This window comes from Crocodylus siamensis, chromosome 3, assembly GCF_052110815.1.
Source record: "Crocodylus siamensis isolate JL-2025a chromosome 3, ASM5211081v1, whole genome shotgun sequence".
Lineage (NCBI taxonomy): Eukaryota > Metazoa > Chordata > Crocodylia > Crocodylidae > Crocodylus > Crocodylus siamensis.
This window is the reverse complement of record NC_143397.1, coordinates 49818993-49839890: the sequence shown is the minus strand read 5'-3', so window position 1 is coordinate 49839890 and position 20898 is coordinate 49818993. Positions and strand designations below refer to the sequence as shown.

Below are 20898 nucleotides of genomic sequence, written 5' to 3'. Positions count from 1 at the left end.
CACAAACAGGATGGTTGCATCCAAGATGTTTGTGTAGGAAATAATAAAAAAATAATATGTTTACATTGTGGAAGCTATACTCTAAAAATGCTAGTGTAGACATTTTATGGACCAACAAAATTAAGTGTCACAAGTCTCCCTGTTACCTTCCATACCCAAAGGACTGTGAATATTTCTGTAAACCTCCTACAGGTCTCTTTCTACTTAGAGCGTAAGAAAAAAATCTTATGCTTTAAGACACAGAAGTGGGAGACAGGGAACCTGTGTTCTGTTCCTGGCTGTGCCTTCCTGTTTGATTTTGGGCATTATAATAACAACTTGCTGCAAGGCCCAATCTTCAAAAGTGAGAAGCACTTTTCCTCAGTTTTGGGTTTGGCCATAATGTGTCCAAGAACCTGGCCCACCTTTGCCAATACGTGTGTGTTTTCCAGAATAAAATGCATCATGAAACAACATAATAAAAAAAATCAACAGAATTCAATTCACTAAACAGCAATCCATTGGTCAGAATGTAAAATACAGTGGACTTTTTATGACGAAGACATCTTTTCTCCTAAAATATGGCCTATTTTTTCCTCCTGTTGTCACTGCAAGCATATCTCTAGTGAGAACAGAGGACAAGTACCACTGTTCTAGATGAGATTCAGGAAGCACATTTTTTACATGCAAAGGATCTGGAGCCATTTCCCCCAAGCCTCAGTGCACCAAGTCAGGTACAAGATCAGAGATTGCCAATCAGATGAACCAGGATACAACATCCAAGCCCTGGAACCAGCAATAGGATATCTTGATACATGACCGTCTTGCCAGTTTAGTGTTTTATCTTCTAATATTCTACTTACTGCACTGCTAATGGGTCTGGAAGCAGCAAAGCAAAAACTTCCAGAAGATAAATCACCTTCAGGACAAATCTGTAAAAGTAAAAGGCAGATGAATATTTTGAGAAAGTTAAATTAATGTCAGAGTAAACAGCAGAGAGAGGAAGAAACAGATAGGCCAATCAAAACGTGATAAATCTGAAATTACAAAAGGCACTATTTACTGGTAACAGACGCTTGGCAGCACACCTTAAAAGTCTGTCATTTGACCATGTGCAATAGCTATGTATTCATGTAGATAAATTTACCAGACAAAATGCATCTATAAATTAAAATTTCCCCATATTTTACATTTCTACTCTTATCACTGTTAGCATATGGGGGGAATAACATAAACCTTCTCAAATATATAAAACACATACAGTAGAATCCATTTTCCCAGCACTCATATAAATGGTACAGCTGCTTATCTGGGAAGAAGCCAGAATACAGATTCACTGTGATGCATTTCAGTGACTAACAAATGGACTAATGATGCATCTAGGACTAAAACTGTGAGCAAAATTTGGCCCTTAGTTGTGAAAGCTTTGCTCATCTATTAAACCGGATGCTGTATGGAGCTGTTTACTGGCATAAATATATACTAGGCAGCCTTTTACTCACATTACACTGCATCCCCTTGTCTTATGGCAGCGAAATCAATATTACGTTAACATGCATTTAACTTTTTCAATTTAATCTATTCAGCAATAAAGTAAATCTGTAAACCAGTGACACACAAGAGTCAATACAATGAAAAAAATCACATGATTATGAATGTAGCTGAGACCAAGGGAAAAAAATTAAAGATAATGATATGATACCTAGTTTACCACAGTATTTATTGTATTTTTCCATGCTTTAATCTATGCGTGCATATGTGCATGTATGTGTGTGTGCATGTGCACATGTATGTATATATATGGAATTATATGTTGTATAATGCACATATAATGCATAATGTATATATAACATGGAATATTATGTATATAACAAGGAATATATATCACTCTACTGCAATTATTCAATAAAACTAATAAAACCATGTCACTGAAGAAACAGTGGTGTGGTGTAATATAGCAATGAATCATGATGGCAGAAGGCTAGATTTACAATAGGGACATGTTTTTAAAAAGTACCAAAACTATATGCTTCAAATGTTGCCAGTGAAGTTATTTGCGCACACACGTTCACACAGGGAAATTGCATTTGCCAATGCTTGTTCTTTAGGCTTTATGGGCAAATTCTACTTTTGTGTCAGACTGGTGAACATTTTGTCCATAACTTTTTACACAGCTTACTTACATTGCCTACTGCTTTTTACATTACCTACTTTAAAACAATAAATAACATTAAAGTAAATAAATAAAAATATAATAAAAGCATCCATCCAATATAATTAATTCCTCTGAGTCCATAAGGATTGGGATAAACCAGTGGTTGCAAGTGAAATACATTGTTACTGTAGTACAGTTGCATAATACTAACTTGATCCATTAACCAGCATCTACAATTCAATTATATTTTGGCCCCAAATTCAGCATGTGCTTCACTTTAGGTGCATTGAAGTAAATAAAACTACTCAAGGGCTTAAAGCTAAGCATATGCTTTGGGATCAGCATGGGGAAGAATACAGAGATAGCTATTGACACGGGCTCCAATTTGGCAATGAGGTCCATATGGATGACATTCAGAAGCTACATGTATTCAGAAGTATAAGCAATTTCAGTGCCCCTGGATGGGGCAGAGTGGGGATGCCAAGTGCTGGAGAGCAGGAGTGCAGAGTGCTATGGGCCGAAGACAATATGCTGTAACAGTACAGTATGCCATATGATTATTAATATGCTCCCGAATGGCTTTCAGGTGAAACCCACAGTTCGCAACTATTATATCAACATGATAAGTGTACAGCACAACAAAATTCCCCCAAGTGAGGAACTCACATCTGCCAGGCTGTTCCACAAGTCATCAGTCTTTGCGTTCCTATAACTGTACTTCTTCAAATACTGAATTACCCCTTTCTGGAAAACCTGCTTAGATAGAAAATCCTGGAGCATCTTCAAAATACAAGCTCCCTAAAATAGAAAAGTATCAGGTATTCAAAAATATCAATTTTACATTGCATGCCAAACCTTATGCATTTACCAGTGATTGTTAGATTAGGACGTATTGCAAATATGGAATAAATAATTAAATTACTTTAGCTATACGTACTGGATGTCTTCATTAGCTAAGTGAAAATAGGCATTCAAGACAATGACTCCCAGAGAGTCTTTGGCTGGTTCCCTAATGCTTTCTGAGAAGATAGAAAGCTTAGGGACCTATTCAGCTCCAGAGATAAGATGACTGGTTTTCTTTGGCACATTGTTGAGGTTTTAAATATTATGACTTTATAACTTTTGCCAATGTCTGACTTCAGAGCTGTCTTACAGCATTTAGCATTCTTCCCACGGTAGTAGCCAACTTCCATAATTCTGTAGCTTACTGTGGCTTCTACTGACAGAAAACTGCAAACACCTAAGGCCATGAAGAACATAAATGCTAATACCAAATAGATTTATGTAATTTGCCAAAATATTCAGTGACTCCAAATTTTAGACAAAAGAATTACTACACATAAAAATAATGAGCACTAAAATTCTTCCTTCTGCATCACTACTGAGTCACACTGACTGTGGTTAATGATACAGCTGACTGCCCTATATTAACTAATATTAAGATGTTCTACTTGCTTGATGCTTTTAATCTGAGGAGCTCAAAACACTTTACAAACACTAATTAATTATCATCACTTTAACATGCATATACTTACAGAGAATTAACTAATTTAAGTAAGTATAAAAAGGGGCCAACATTCAGGAAAGAAGTCTGAAACGCATTCATAGACTCAGAAGCAATTTACACCACTTCCTGTTTTGGTTAATGTAGACACCTTACTGTGATGCCATAGACAGGCTAATCAGCATTTAGGAGAATCCACAAATCACATTGTGCAAGCTAATTAGGTCTGCCACTCAGCAGTGCTAAGAGACAAAGGTAGATGAGTTGACCTATGTACAGCACCACATGAGTACCTGGTCTGAGAGGTAGCCAGAAGGACAGAAGCAGCAGAGTCACTTTCCAGCAGTCCCAGGCAGCATCATGCTGCATTCTCTCAGGAGACAAAGCAGGGCACTGCCTGACACTGATTCCAGACCAGTTCTTCAAACTTTTATTTCAGGGAGTCATCAGGACAGTGAGATAGACCCAGCTTTTAGGACCCAGCACTTGGTCACTTTAAGTATTAAAGCTGATGATTAATCGACTTAAATCAGTGGTTCTTCACATACACATTAGTATTCTGGCAACTTGTAATGGAAGTCAGATAGTCATCTGACATAGCGAGAGGTAAAAAAATTTGGTGTCTGGAGTGAATGTCTATTATACTACTCATTGAGTAAGCCCATAAATTAATTTCTTTTGTTGTTTTAGTCCATAACAATTGACAAAACCTTAATTTAAATATCTTACATTAAAAAATAGAGAAGTACATCATAAGCAAACTACTATGGAATGAATATTAGTTGCCATAGTATGTATCAGAAGCTGCAGCAACCAGGCAGCTGTCTGGGAGTGATCATGATGCTCCTGGTGCAACTATGCCAGCCCCAGTCAGGTGGGGTGGTGTAGGGGAAGGAGAGGGGAAACCATGACTGCTCAGGGAGGTGTCCCTGTCCCCAGCATTGTGGGCAACATCATGCCCCAGCCCCATCACGGGGGGGCAGGAAATGTGCTCCCGCAGCCGCCTGCACTGCCCAGCCCAGCTCCTCCTAAGCAGTGGCTGAAGGTCAAGGGGTAGGGATTAAACAGGGCCGGAGTGTGTGTGTGTGTGTGTGTGTGTGTGTGTGTGTGTGTGTGTGTGTGTGGTACCACCCTGACCATGGCATCCTGGGTAGTCACCCACATCACCCACTCCCAAGGCCGGCTCTGACAGTAGGGCTCATGAAATGGAGTGCAGGGAAAGTGAATGCACACACATGTACATGCACACACATGTGCACACACACATCCATATATTCAGAATCATAGTATCACAGTGTTGGAAGCAGAGGTGTAATTACATGGTTGGGCACCAGGGGCAGCTGTCATATGCAGGACACCTTTTGGAGGCCACCATGCCATGTGATCACTAATGTATGGCCACAGCAGCAGCTATTTTTTCTGCTGGCCTGGTTGCTGCATCCTAATTATGCCACTACTTGGAAGGGACCTCAAGGGTCATCTAATCCAATCTCTTGCACAGAACAGGATTCACTATTCCTAAACCTCTCCAGCTCTTCTTGAAAACCTTCAGTCAAGGAAATTTCCAGAGTTTCCTTTGTCAACTTGTATAGAAGCTAAAATTTTGTTCTGTGTTATCACTAACAATGGGAAGTCCTGGAGGGCTTGGACCAGCAGCCCTGGAATGGAACCATAATATGTAAATCATGCACAGGAGATTGGACAAAAATCAGAGAGCTAATGTCTTATCTGCCACCCCGCTGCAAGACTCACTCCCCTCAAACAGACATCCCTCAAGTTGCCTAGAACTCCAAACACTGAGGACAAAGGATCTTTGGCATTGTTGACTTTACATTAACTGACATGCAGTACCTTATCATAGGACACAGTGTCAAACATTTCATTTATCTGAATGGGGGTTTCTGCTGGATTGGAGATCGGATGAGAAGAATTTAATGAATCCCTTGCAATTGCACCAAAATATGCATTCATAAAGAAGTCCTCCTGTGGGATGTAAAGACAATCATCACCTCTTAGAAATATATACCTAGTCAAATGACAGAAATAAATCAATAACATCTTCCAACTCTTAATGAAGAAGTGCAACATCTATACTGAATACTATAGAGCTATATTCCATTTACTCTGCACAATATGTGCATTGTTACTGAAAATCCTAACCATCTGCAATCTTTACAAGAAATTCTTGTAAACAGTCTATAAAAGCTAGTACTTTAATGCCTAATAAAAATAGACCTCATGCAAATTCCCCCAAGAAGTTAATGACGAAAAGGTTCAAAATTCACAACCAGAACAGAATTTGGCCCCTCTCTTTATACAGGAGTGAACAAAGAGGTATCTAGAAGAGATACAAAGAATTGGAGAATTTTTCAGATTGCATCACTGTTTACAGGAGCATTTACATGTACTAAATCATGTTAGTATTTAGTTCATAGCAGTTTCTCTATGATACACAGTACTCAGCACACCACTCCAAAATACTCCGCTTTAGCTAGAACAGCACTGGGTTCATCTACACGTGTGCTTTACTACAGAGCGGACTCATTAGCTCTGCAGTAAAGCATCACCATTTACATATGCCATTATCAGGAACTATTAGGAATAGTCCTATCTTACAGCAGAGTCATTTACTGTGAAGAAATGCACGTGTGGACGGTGACTGGGACTGTAGCATTTTGAGCCAGGGTGGAACAGCCCCAGGCTGGCAGCAAGTTCAGGGGGCCAGCCATATAGCTCTGCAGTTTTGACACTCTTGTGCCCCAGCCAGCCCTGACGCCACCACCTGGAGCCTGGAGATGAACCCCTGATCCTCCTGTCAGCCTGGGGCTGCTGCACCCCAGCTCAAATTGCCGCACTATACACACAATATACAAGAGTATACAATATACAAGAGCCTGTAATTTGAGCTGTTATGCAATTGCCTCTCTACATATTCTATGCAAACACACATAAATCAGGACAAAGATTTTTTTAAAATAAAATTAAAATGAGTTGTAAAGGATGTTTGACTTTTGGGGGTATATGATTGGGTTTTTTCTGGTTTCAAGATGGCAACCCCCCTCTCCCAAAAGGAGTACTTCTGGGGCAAGGGGAGAGACTCCAGTAGCAAAAGTCAGGGACTAGGAGCAGGTCTTCCTGTCCCAAGTTGGTGACCAGGGGATGGGGCACCCATCAAGGGGTTGGGCTACCCTTGTAGCCTTCAACAGCCCACCAACACTTGTTAAGTGGCCCTCCAGCTGAAATAATTGCCCACCCCTGGATTACATCAGGTGAAGAGATGGAGAAGGAATGAAATAGAATTTAAAAGAAAATGAGATGATATTGAATGCAAAATGTACTCCCAGATTAGAAACTAGTTCTATAAATAAAGTACTTTTCTAAATTTCCTTTGTTCTCTTTGCTAATCCACTTTCAGACATCAAAGTTTGTTTTGCTGAATCTGTTCTGGTAGTCATATCCATACTGTTTTTAGAGGGAAAAGTATAATCATGGTAACAATATTACTTACATACTGCAGCTCTGGGTAGGTCGCATTAAGAGAAACCAACTCCATGAACCGGGCAAAACCTTCATTTAGCCAAATGTCATTCCACCATTCCATGGTAACCAAGTTACCAAACCACTGAAGGACAAAGTCACAAGCAAATAAAACTTAAAATGAAACATGGTAGATACAGTAGTTAACTATGGAACTTTGAACTGAAGTTCGGGCATATCCATGTGCTTTGTTAAGATCTTATTCATGCACCAAAAAAAAAAAAAATCAAACAAACACAAACAAACAAGCAAAAGACAAAAACACAGATATCTAGATAAAAATCTTAAAAAAACTAATTTAAAAAAATCAATTTGCGGTTGAAAAAAATGTATTCTGTGTACTTTAAATCAAAAGATGCAAATATTGACTTGACATGGAAGATTACATAACTTCTTCCTCAAAGAAACATTTCCCAACTAATACTGTGACTTCTTCTAGGAGTACAGAGAGGAATTTTAAACACCCACTCTTCATTTCCTGAATCAGTTCTGTGAATAAATTGAAGGCTCTAGTTTCAATGCTATCTGGCTCATAATGCCTATATTCATACTTTTCTCATATTTACTACTTCTTCAAACCTACAAAAGAAGGAATTTCGACTCTTACCATTAATAGTCCAAGGGGAAAAAGTTAATTCCTTAAAGCAGAAAATATGAAACTACTACAATAGAAGACATCTGAAATTAAAAATGTGTATGCTGACAAAGGACTAGCCAGGGACAAGATTCTTTTGTTTTCTGTATTACCAGGCAGTGGAATGCATTCTGCTTACAAATTTCAATTTGAAATAACTCCATGAATCAGTTGAGTTATTCTGTCTTGAAACAAGTTTGTGTAAATGAGTCAATACAGCACCCCAGATGCTAGAGTAAAAAGGTGTCTAGTAAACAATACTGAGTATTATTCATCACCCTCCTCCCTTCTAAGTGATTTGTTCTCTTGATGCTAATATTCACTTTTTCAAAGCTCTTTTGATTTATCCTTCAGCCTTAGCTTTTTTATTGACATCTTACCAGGCTAGCTAGTCTATAGTTACCTGATGTGCTAATTCATGGGCTATCACTTTGGTGACCCACAGTTTGTCAGCTGCTGAAGAGGTCTTGGGATCATAGAGTAGAGAAGTCTCTCTGTATGTGATGAGACCCCAGTTTTCCATAGCTCCTGACTGGAAATCAGGAACAGCAATAAGATCTAAGATTTAAAAAAAGAAGCTGTCTTATTTACTGAGTCTTCAAATTGTTTGTGGTTGTAGATTGCTTAGTCTACATATTCCTTCCCAAACGTGAAATGACTTCCATAAACTCCTACTTAGGAGATGAAAGGGAAAAACAATTGGAAATGGGATGCAAATCAACCTCAGGCTCCTCCTCTGAGAGCAAAGTGAGGATGGGAAGTAACAAGGTTGTCCTTTTATAACCTTTTTTATTAATTAATCCAATTTATCAACAAATTAACATTTAAAGATGTATCCAGTCCCCTAAGAAGTGCTACCATAAGCCAAATAAATGTGTTCTTTTCTTCTCTTTCCTTCACTCTCTGGCAGTTCCTTGCAGTTCCTTTTTGTTTCCATTGGTATTAAGCTGATGTGTTTCTTCATCTCTAGATAATAATCCTCCCCCTCCTTTTCCCTATAAATCTGCATGCTGCAAATCTTATTATCTTCCACTCATATCTGTGCTTTTACAGTTTAAATTTATTCTAAGTTTATTCATAAGTGTTAGCTCATAGAACTTGCACTTTTAATTGTACTGCAGACTAAGTGTGGGTCACAGCCCAAATCTGTTCATGACCTCAGGAGGTCATCTAGTCCAACCCCCTGCTTAAAGTAGGAACATTCCCACCTACCTGGGTCTTAAATTTAAGGATGCAGATTCCATAACATCTCTCTACGGTACCCTGTTCCAGTGCTTTACTACCCTCCAAGTGAGAAAATTTATTCTAACATCTAACCTAAATTTTCCTTGCTGCAACTTGAGACCATTGCTCCTTGTTCTGTAATCTGCTACCACTGAGAACAGTCTAGCTTCATCTTTTTTGTAACCCCTCTTCAGGTAGTTGAAGGCTGCTATTAAATCCCACCTCAGTCTTCTCTTTTCTAGACTAAATAAGCCCAGTTCCCTCAGCCTCTCCTCACAAGTCATGTTCCCCAGCCACCTGAACATTTGTGTTGCCCTCCACTGGACTCTTATCTAATTTATCCACATCCTTCCCATAGTGGGGGACCCAAAAGTGGACACAGTACTCCAGATTGTACACAGTACTGGTGGTGGCCCCACCAGTGCCAAATAGAGGACAAGAATCACTTCCCTCAATCTGTTGGCAACACTCTTACTAATACAGCCCATTATGCTGTTAGATTTCTTCACAACAAGGGCACACTGTGGGCTCATATTCAGTTTATTATCCAGTGTAACCCTATCACTGGTAGGTATTGTATGGCTTTGACCCTTTCTTGATTGGTGCCCTCCTCCCCAGCGATGTCAGGGTGAGACCGCACCCTAGGCCCACCTAGATGGTTCTGAGTACTGCCCCTTCTCGTCTACCACGACTTTGATGTTGATAGATGGGGGAGGCAGTTCCCTGTCGGTTGTCCCAGCGTGGTCGCCGCCCTAGGTCTTTCTTCATGGGGCTCCAAACCTCCCCTTTACCCAACCCTTACCACATTCATAGCCAGGGAGAGCCCAGCCTCCTTGGACCTTTTCTGGGGGTCATCTCTCCTCACCCCAAGGCCTGCTCTGAGTGGGGTAGGTGGTCCAGCCTTCAATCATCACGGGGCTGATACTTAAGCTTCAGGCCAACCTGCAGACAAACTAAACATGCCCCAGTCTGGGGTAACGATAACTCAAAAGGTCCTTCAATCCCTGTGAAGGCACTAGTCATCTACTGACGAAGTACAGGGGACTCTGGTTTCCCGGACCCTTCTGCCTCCCCTCCACTCACTGTTTTCAGGGGGGGCTGCCAATACGGAGGTAATCACTCCTGTTCCACCAATGGGCGGGAGTTGCTCCTTTACCGCTGGGTGCCAGACCAGTTGCCACCTGCCCCTCTTTCTTCCCCCGGCTGTCTGCTACGTCTTGGCATCTCTCACTGCCCTGCCGCACCAAGGCTCCTGGATGCTCCTGCAGGGCTTGATCTCCGCTCTTGACTGTGAGGACCACTTTTGTCTCCCTACCGAGCCTCTCTGGCCAACTCCGGCTCCTGGAGCTCCACCCTGGGGCGTTTTCCTGTCGGGAGGCCCCATCAGCTGCTGGGGCTTCTCGCCCTGAGCCCCGCTGCATTGCTCCTACCCAGTTCCGCTGCCTGTGGCTCCCTGCTGATGTCCTGCTGCTCCCCACCGACATCCTGCTTCTCTCCTCTTGGCTCTGCCATCCGAGGTTCCATGCTGGTGTCCCACCACTCCTCACTTGGCTCCCCTACTCGCCGCACGCTGGTAGCCTCCATCTTTCCTCCCCAGAAGATGGGTGTCTCCCCAGCTGCCTTCTGAGCAGCCCATGCTGCTCCTAGGCTCTGCCCCCAGGGCTATCTCCCCAGGCGCTGCTCCCAGGCTCTACCACCAGAGATCACCGATCTGCAGGCTCTGGCAGCTGTGGAGCTGCCAAGCCTGCGTTGGCATCTTCCCCCAGCTGCTGCTTGTCCCAGCCCCTGCGATAAGTACCGGGACTCATCAGGCAGGGTCCCAGGACATGCTACGAGAGGGCTTTTGCCTCCCCTCCCACAAATCCTTGGGTTCTTTTCTCCAGGGCTGCTGCTTAGCCAGCCAGTCCCCGTCTGGACTGCTGAATGGGATTGTTTCATCCTAAGTGCAGGACTTTGCGCTTGTCCTTATTGAACTTCATGAAGTGTCTTTTGGCCCAATCCTCCAATTTGTGTAGGTCTGTCTGAATCATAGCCCTACCCTTCAGTATAGGAAAACCTTGCTATTTGCTGGTTTGGCATTCGCGGTTTCAAATATTTGCAAATGCCGAACCTGCATCTTAAGTACACTTACAGGAGAAGCGCCACTGGCACTTCTGAGTTGGTGTGATCAGTTGCGGGGGGCCCCTCCTTCCCTGGTCACTGACTGGCTGCTGGAGGGGCAAGTGCCCCCCACTAATTCAGGAGGCACTAGTCATCCATGATAATCATTTTCTTCTCCACCTGTTTCTTGAGAACCTGCTTCATGATGTTTCCAGGGACCAAGGTAAGGATCACTCATCTGTAGTCCCCTGGCTTCTCCTGCCTATCTTTACTGAAGATGAGAACTATATTTGCTGTTTTCCAGTCATCTAGGACCCCTCTCACTTGCCACAATTTTTCAAAGGTAATGGCTAGCAATTCTGCAGTCACATCAGCCAATGCCCTCAGCACCCTCGGGTGCATAGTATCCAGCCTTATGGGCCTGTACATATCCAACTTTTCTAAATAGTCAGTAAACTGCTTTTTCACCACAATAGGCTGCTCACTCTTCCCCAAACTGTGTTGCCAGGTGCAGTAGTCTGGGAGCTGACCTTGCCTGTGACAACTGTAAACACTCCTTCATTATTTTAAATCCATCATTCATGACGGGCAATTGGCTACTGTGTGTGTATCTATAGCATATAGTGTATCTATAGCAGTGTGTCTGTGTGTGTGTGTCTATATATATCTATATATAATATTATATACATAAAACCTGGAAAAAACAAATTTATAAAAGATTAAACAGTAAAGACTATTTTTAAATGAATTAGTTTGTCTTGTAGAACTTACTGAATGTTTAAGATGAACATGAGAGACCTGCCTAAAAAGAGAAAAACAAATAAACAAAAACCCCTACCCAAAATGCTAAAAAATTTCCAGGAAGGAAATGAAAACCCAAGTGTTAACCAGAGAGGATATTCTGCACGAGGAAGAGCATTTGCCAAGGATGAATGATTTATCTCTTCTCAAACCAGTACCATGCACCAGGAACTCTAATATTTATTATCTCATTTTCAAGCTAGTTCCATATTTGATATGGGCATTAAAAGAGGCTATTGAAAATGAGCTTTCCATCTGACATTATTCCAAGTACAAAGCTAAATAAAGCATGCCCTTGTTCTTAGCACTTCTGCTGCTGAAGCTCTTTGGGCTGCCTTTCTCCCTGCTGCTTTGTTTTCATTGATCTGCATGGTTGTTTTCTGAGACAAGGACGAGATAAGACCCCTTCTAAGACTTGTTGGGCTGTAATTCCTGGTTTCTGTGCTCATGGAAATTTAATTCTAGTGTCAGTCCACTACTTCTCTTCAATAATGTTTTTCCCTTTAAAAATCCAATCTTGATTTAAATATTGCTTTATCAGAGAGTCAGTAGATTCTTTTATTAAAAAATACCAACAGTGAGTTTTTAAATATGATGGAGCAAGAAGCAGGTTTGAAGGGCTGGGTGATATGCTGCAAAAATCCATCTATCACACTAGGTTTTAGCTTAATTGAAATGCAGTGTCCTGGGGACTTACTTTCGACCTGGAATGCAAGATCAATCAAAGAAAAGAAAGTGACACTAGAAAATCCTTCCTACGCTTTTACACTGAGCTTAGTATGTACTGGAACAGGATTTAGGCAGTGTGGTCAATATTCATATTGGGCCAGCATTCAAACAGTGCAAACCAGAGAAATACAGTGTATACAGTCAATAAATCTGCAAACGGTTAGTCATATGAGTAAACATTTGCAGTACTGGCTGCATCATTAAGTACTTAGCGAGTCTCAATACTTAGATTTAAGGAGTTTCCTTTAACTGTAGGCAGAACAGGAGGATTTTTCAAAGGCGGTACAGATTTGATTAGCTAAACTTTGTTTATCAGAAACTTCCTGTTAACAGAGAAAGAGGCCCATATACATTATAAATTACTTCAAAAATTCCCTCAATCAGCTGAACATATCTGTCTTGACATTCAGATTAAAAAGATTATGTTGCAATGGAATCTCAAGCTCTCCATTTTTTTCCATTTGTTCCATTATTTCAAGAGAACAACTTTCCATTTCAGTATTCTGCAAGAGATTTCTATATCGACTATTCTTACATAGTTAAGCTACATAGTTAATTAAAGGCTTTAGGGCTTATCTGTGGTACAGATCAAATAAATAATTTATGCCCTTATAAGGTAAAACATTTTGATTTCAGACAAACTATGCAGATGCCTATAAGCACTTTACTGCAACACAATCTTTCATATGACATATTGGCTTTTTCTTAATTGGAATAACATTTTGTGTTGTTCACTTAGTTTTGTGGGGGAAAGGAAAAGAAGTGAAACAGAAATCTTCTTGACTGAAAGAACTTTATATAAATTGTACTGATTTAGATATTTGACTTACCAAGTTTTGGTAAAGGAAAGCTAATATCAAAATGCTTCTCATAAAATTCCAGGAGTTTCACTGCTGCATTTAAGGCATAACGGGTCTGGTCCCATTTGTCCGGTGATGCATAAACAGAGACCTATAAAATATGTGATTTTAGCAGTGTACTTCATGCTACAGCTCAATTGTGAGGATCAAAAAAAGGATCTTATGTGACCAGACTGAGCATGAGCTCACCTTGATCCCTGATGAAGTTGTGGCCTCCAAAGACTTAAAGTCACAAATGACATATGCTACAAGGTAAGTGCTCATTTTCACAGTCACATCGAAATGATCTTCCAACAGGCCTCCTCCAAGTTCAGTTGTTTTAATCTGAAGTTTTTGGAGGAAAAAAAGGTATGTTCTTATATTTACAAATGTTAATAATTCCCAAGAACTAACAGACTGATACCATGAATAATTTGTTTAGTAGAGGGGTGTCAAACTTGCATTTAGTCCCGGGCAGATCCAGATGGTGGAAGCTCCTCACAGGCTGGACCCAGCCCACAGCAACCACTGCAGCAGTGGGGACCACCATGGCAGCAGTGGAGCAAGTGGTTGTGGGACAGACAGCCACTTGCCAGGGTGGGGTGTGCAAGCAGCTACAGGCCAAGTGGTTGCAGCGTGAGCAGGGCTGTGTTGCACAGCTCTTGTGACCCTATTCTGACAAGGGTCATGGCCACCACATCCAGCTGTATGTTTGACACTCCTGGTTTAGCAGATTTGACTTTAGTTGAAGTCAGACTAAGAGTCAGGGAAATTACAGGAGGAATACTTATTTGTATGTTACCGCCACGCCCAATACACTACACACCCTTCGTACAAACAAGATGACATAGTCCCTACCCTGAACAGATCTTGATGCTGTAACAACCTAAGGGGAGCAATGTCCCCCAGCTTGTCAACCTTTTACCTTTTAAAATCAAACAGCCTAAGACACCAAGATCCCTGAGGGGTCCCTAAGGAGCAGTAATTCTGCCAAGTTGGACAACAATGACAAGACTAGCTGCTATAGATTGTAGGGAAACCTGTGGCTTAACTTAAAAGACAGAGACCTATAGGAAACAGGAGCCTACTGTGGTAAACAGCCATAAAGCCCAAGCAGGGTATAGAAATGGTGCTGGAAAGAACAAATAAGCCTGATTTTTTTTTGGAGGGCTAAAAGTTTTAAGTTCAACTGTTTGTGTTACCTACCTAGATCCTTTAAAGGGGTGTGTTAATTTAAAAAAAAGAGAAAAAAGAAAACAATTGTAGGCTTTTGGTTACTTGAGAGAAAAGGTAAACTAAGGCAGCAAAACTGGTGTACCAGCTGCCTGGATACACTGCTGCTACCCTTACACAATTGCTTAACTTTATAGTAGTTATTTCCACTGATATCACAGAATCATAGAATTGGAAAAAAGTAGGGCTGACACGGACCTCCAGAGGCCATCTAGTCCAACCCCTTGCCTGAGGCAGGATCATCCCGATCCAAACCATCCTATACAATCCATGATCTAAAATTGATATAAATCTATTGTCAACCGTGACACAACATAGACCTAACACAGTAACCCATCACAGATAAAGCAGGGGCACCATAGCAGCCAATGTCCTGCTTCTATGAAATGTTGTCAATATATGTTCAAGAGATCCTGCTATGCCCCCTGCTGCAGAGGTCACATATATGCTAAAAAAAACATAAAACTTAGCAAGATCAAAAAATTACTCTGACATAGAATGCATTATCTCAGTTGTACATACAGTTGTTCTAAAATTATACATCCCCTAGTTTTTTGACAAAATCAAACCTTGGGCATGTTGGACAATGCAATGTGCTGTTTTTCTCTCCTTATCTTGATGGAAAAGTTGGCTTTGAAAGATGGTTCATCAAAGCATGGAAAAGCCATTCGTGCTGAGGTAGGTTCAAAATCTGTAGTAGCAATTATTCTGTAAGGAAAAAAATTCCAGGTTAAATATGCAACCAAGAATAATGTCATTAAATGTTGTGTTGCACACTGTGGGAGGATTAAGCTTGATAGAGTAGTTTTTACAATAATAGATTTCTAATCAGAACTGTTATACTTCTTTATTGGTTAAAACACAGCGCAAATGCCAGTAAAATTATAGATTTTCTTCACTGTTCTGAAATCTTCCATACTTTGTGCCTGCACTGGTACTAGTGCTAAAATAGAATTACCTGATCATGTTTGATCTCATTACCACCAGTTATATATTTACATTCAAGAGAGATTTCTGCTTATCAGATTTGTAATGTCTAAATTAACACAATCTGTTGAGGGAAGTTATGACATAAAAGTAAACAGCATGTCACCCATAAGATAAAGCTAGTTCTGGCATCCATAAAAACCTTGTACCCCCAAAACATTTGTTAAAATAATTCATGCTTTGCTGAAAAGAGATCGACCTTTGCTAAGGGAGTTCTGTAGACAAGGTCTCTGAACCAAGCAGGTCCTGCCCACTACCCAATTAAAAAAGTTAAATCAGATCCTTCTTCTCACCCCTTTTATCTTTGAGAACTGCTTTCAGTAGCTCTTGAATCAGACACTGAGTTTTACTTCCAAATTTTCCCCCTAAGGACAGAATTTTATTTCAGTGTGTGCACCTAAATGGTACTATCCCACCACATATGTGGCTTTTTTGCACCTTGCGCACAATTTGTGCACACCCTGAAGTATGGGTGCTTAAGCATACATGTATATATTGAACATGCACCATGGGCTACACACTGACTGGGCAGGTCTGAGACTATGTACACACATACCTGCATATATGTCCCAGAAAGAAACCCTCTTATGTTTGATTTCCAAGAGCTGAGTGGTTAAGGCACTTGTCCAGGAAGGAAGTAGGGTAACCATATTCGGTCTCAAATTTCAGGACAACCTGAAAAGTGTGTGTGTGTTGGTTTTGGGGAAGTTACCTAAATGCTTCCCTTTCAAAAGTCCTCTGGCACCCTGCAGTACTCTGCTCTGCTCTCCAGCATGCTTAGCTATCTCCAAGCTCTGATCTCAGCTAAGCTCATCAGAGAGTGGAAGGAGTTACACTGCGGGATACTGCAGGGCTACCAACCCCTTATCATAGCTCCTGGCTTAAGAGCACTGCCACCACTGAATTCCCTCTGAAAATGGGAATGCAGTGTGTTCATTTGACCAAACCAACGGGATGCCTGGGAGAGGTGTTTAAAATGGGACTGTCCTGACAAAAATAGGATACATAATCACCCTAGAAGCAGAAGACACAGGCCTGGCTCCCCTCACCCACATCTCTCAGACTTTCCTTGCAGTTAATAAGCCCAATGGATAAAGCTGAAGTGTAGTGGGGAAGTTTCAGGCTAGAATGGGCCTACTGCCTTCCAGAAGGGGCAGATGATTAGAGCACTGTGCTGGGAAGTCAGAAAGAGGCAGGTACAAATTCCATCCGGTGAGGAAGTTGTGCCCAGACCCTGGGTCTCCCACACATAATAGGACAACTGGGCACTTGGGGAAGCACCAACGTGCAGCCACAGAGATGACTTCTGTCAATCATGTAGCTATAGCAGCAGCTGTGATTTTTCCATCCTGTCTGTCCCCCTCCTCCCCCCGCCGTTCAAATCTGCTCTCAGGGCTGCTGCCCCACTTGGCCCTTCTTAGTTATATTACTGCTCTCACTAGCTGGTTAGGTGGTCCAACTACCCACTATTGGAACTAAAACATAGTTCCAGTCCATGCCTCCTCCTCTGGTGTCTATCACCCATTAATCATGTCCAGCTATGAGCTCATGACTTACATGTCCATAATGATAATGCATTCATAGCCACATACTGGCCTGGCCAGTGCATAGCTTCTGCATGTGCTCAATATGTTTATTTATTTATTAGATTTATATCCCACCCTGTCCAAACGTGGCTCAAGGCAGCTTATAATAAAACCTACAGGTATGAAATGAAAACAGACTCCCCAAATAACACTCTGAAACTTTAGAAAACCCGTCATAAACCACTCCTGCTTCCTCATCTCGCACCCAGGAGATCCTGCCCCAGCCCATCCCAACCATGCTTTCCAACCTTCCTAAACTTTCAGTCACATCCTCAGACTTCTATGTTTACATTGCAGAGGTAACAGAATTGTAAACTGTGCGTAAGGCTGCACACAGATATCACATTCATCCCAGGAGAAACTATTTTATTCCAGGACAAAGTAAAATTATACAGTCATCCATATCCATGGCTCTGAGATCAATCTTAAAATGTTTCCCAGATAAGAGGTAGTAACAGTTTACCCCAGGATATTTCAAAGTATATCTGCACACTTACCCCAAGATTACATCACTAAATCAATAGCAGAAAAGTGGCACTGCATTCAGTGTCTCCCTAAACTCTGATTAGAAGGGTGATGTGTGTACATGCCAATCCCAGGATATTTTTCTTCCAGGACACAGACACAACTTTTCCAGGGCTAAGTGCAATGTCTGTTCTTAACCTAAGTGGCCAAAAGGCCACATGTGGTTGGGTAAGTTCCAAAAAGGGAACAAGAATTCTGCCTCCAGGGTTCAGAAATAAAGAAACATTTTAAGGAAAAAAATGTTTTTTGAATGATTATGTCCTGTTTTCTAAGTCTTAAAATATAGTGCAGTCATATTTCCAGTTCTCTCTCACAACTATGAACTTTAGCAGCTAACTATTTTTAATGGAACCTGAGATTCCCGCAATCACATCATTCCAGGGGTGATGGCTTTAAATATTACAAGGCTTGTGGAAAAGGCATGAACACTGACAACATTGCAAATTTCTCTTTACATATCACAGCCTGAGCCTCACTTGCTTCTTTTTTTCAGAAGGCTACACTGTCCCCAGACTACTAAATTAATCACAAAAGTTTTGACTGATCTTATTTTCCATACACAGACAATGTGATTTAAGTTTCCCCACTCATATTGATGGGAATTTTACTTTCATAAGAAATATTGCCATAATTCTCTAAAGACTTTTGCATGTGCACATATAGTTTTAGCATGGTAACGGTACTGTTTACTGGGGAGTCTTCTGCTTTAAATGAATGGGCACATGCCTGTCTGAAGCACTGGAACCTAAGAAATCAAAGTATTTATTGTATTATGTGTCAGTCATACATCATTATCATTATATAAACACACCTACTATTATGTATTGCATTTAATAAGCAAGATGCTCTGAAATTTCAGGCCATGTACTCTGAACTGATGCTGCAAAGTAGAATTGAACAATTGTAAGTGATTTTTCATGGACATTCTGAGGAGTCTAAATAGTATTTCACTTTAGGCAACATCCATTTGAACCAAGCGTTTATTATATAAATTGTTTTGGAAAGTTCACTTGTGACCAGCAATGCAGATTCATTTAATCACAAGCATCATTTGTTTCATGGCGAAATAATTCATTTCAAGCCAAAAGCAAAAGTCCAAAGGAACCTAGTGAACAGTCCATCAGCTACAGTTTGTTCACAAAAAAAATAAGAATAGCAAACAATTATATTAAAGCAAGGGCACTTTATGAACAAGAAGAAAAGGCTAAATTCAAACAATAATTTATTCCTTCTTAGTTCTTACTGAGACCTATTGCTAACTGAATAATATTATGGGCTGTGTAATTATTTATTGCTATTATTTTAAGTTGATAAGCGTTGACAACTTTGTGCTGTACAAGACACAAAGATAAAGACATTCTCCACTTCAGACAGCTTGCAAACTGAATGGTGCATATATCACTGTTAATGTTATTTGTACATTTTCCTGAGCTTTTATCTGTATAAAAATAAAATGCTTAGCCACTGTACAGCTCCCTAGACTTAATTTGGAATTTTGTATCTTATTTAAGAAGGGAATGCATTTGCAGGACCATGCCGGGACTTTCTATTTCTGATTCCCCTCTCACATAAAGAAGAAAGTGCCTTGAAGTCTATGATGTCCCATTACTGTAAAATCAATATGAGAAAAGAAATAACATCATGGAAATTTTATGGGGTACAAGTCCTTAGGTCAGGGTTGAGGCCTAGCTGGATCTTTTGACCAATTTCAGAGTGCTACTGGGAGTCATGTTCTGTTCTGCCTAGTTAGAAGCACAATAGTTACATCACAAATGACTGTAAGCTGGGGAGTAAGGATTGTTCTCTGTGACCAACAGGAAATCCTCTGCCTGAATAGGAAGCATAATGGACAGTATAATAGCTGCAGAGCTTTTATGTTATGAAGTCTTATAGCACAGAGGTACCCGTACATTTTTAAATATACTTTTACCTTGTTTCTCCACCATGAGTTTTGTACGAACTCTTGTAAAACCCATCAAAGCCATCTGCCAACTTTCCATGAAACTCAATTGTAACCAGGTAGACTTGGCCAACAACTAATTCTTCAGGAGACTGTAGGGCAATTTGTTCATGTGCAGGATGTTCTAAAACTTGAAGTTTCTTTCCTGGTGTACTGGACCACATGTCATCTTTGGACAGAAGAACAGAGCTGGTAATTTCAAGGTCTTTGCTGTGCAAGATGATAAAGCTAGTGTTTGTTCTGACAAAAATCTCTATTGTCTCCTGCCCAGTAAAATGTAAAGTAGAAAGATCAGGGTGAATACAGAGGTCATAGTGGAGTGGAACAATCACACGAGGAAGCTTCAGACTGTTCCAAGGAAATGGCTTCTTATCGGTAGGAAAAGTCTCATTTTCTTTGTTTGTTTCATTTGTACGTGCATAAAATCCCAGCGAATAAATATATAATATCTGCAGTAATACTAGCAATGAATATCTTCTGCAGAGACAAGCCATTGTAAAGACATAGAAAAATCTATTGTCTCTCTCTCAAAAAAAGATAAACATGGTGTTTTCTTCTGGCTAGAAACTTCCACATTCTAAAAACATTATTTGCTTTGAATGCTTCATGGCAATAATGAAGTCTTCTGATAAATGAATGCTCATCTGGAGGAAAATAAAACAGAGAACTTTAAGAAAAGCTGAGGCACTTCTTGTTATACCTCTCATTAATTGTTACAAAATTTCCTGCATATAAATACAAAAAGGTAGCTCTGTTTATGTTTATCCAAATGTTCAAAAATGACAAGAGATGCTTGAAACTTCAGATTTCTCTAGCAGACACTTGAAAAATGTGATAAGGCCCAATTCTTGCATGTACTAGATTGTTGCATGTACTTGATGTTAGACATGTGCTTAGAGATGTTCCTGAATTAGGTCTTGCTGAACTAAATTACTGCAACGTATCAAAATCAACATAATAGTCACACTATATAATCATATTAAATAATGATACAGCATGAAATATAAAATAAATTCTCTACTTTCTTCTGACAAGTACTTCATTAGCAACTGTCCTAAAAATGTTAAGGTCAACAGACCTGGAAGAAAAATTTTTCTTATAAGAT

The 20898-nt window shown here is 40.4% G+C and overlaps 1 protein-coding gene across 1 annotated transcript in view; it reads right to left on the bottom strand.

Moving 5' to 3' along the window:
• Positions 1 to 20898, bottom strand: part of LOC149868268 (endoplasmic reticulum aminopeptidase 2-like) — a 37147-nt gene that overhangs the window by 15415 nt on the left and 834 nt on the right. Inside the window, exons 2-10 of the mRNA XM_090038316.1 lie at positions 19764 to 20437; positions 15305 to 15443; positions 13713 to 13847; positions 13494 to 13614; positions 8213 to 8367; positions 7147 to 7260; positions 5490 to 5621; positions 2801 to 2932; positions 843 to 911 (exon numbers count right to left, since the gene is read on the bottom strand). Coding sequence (XP_089894442.1) covers positions 843 to 911; positions 2801 to 2932; positions 5490 to 5621; positions 7147 to 7260; positions 8213 to 8367; positions 13494 to 13614; positions 13713 to 13847; positions 15305 to 15443; positions 19764 to 20287 — 1521 coding nt within the window. The 5' untranslated portion in view covers positions 20288 to 20437. The remainder of the gene's footprint in view (positions 1 to 842; positions 912 to 2800; positions 2933 to 5489; positions 5622 to 7146; positions 7261 to 8212; positions 8368 to 13493; positions 13615 to 13712; positions 13848 to 15304; positions 15444 to 19763; positions 20438 to 20898) is intronic.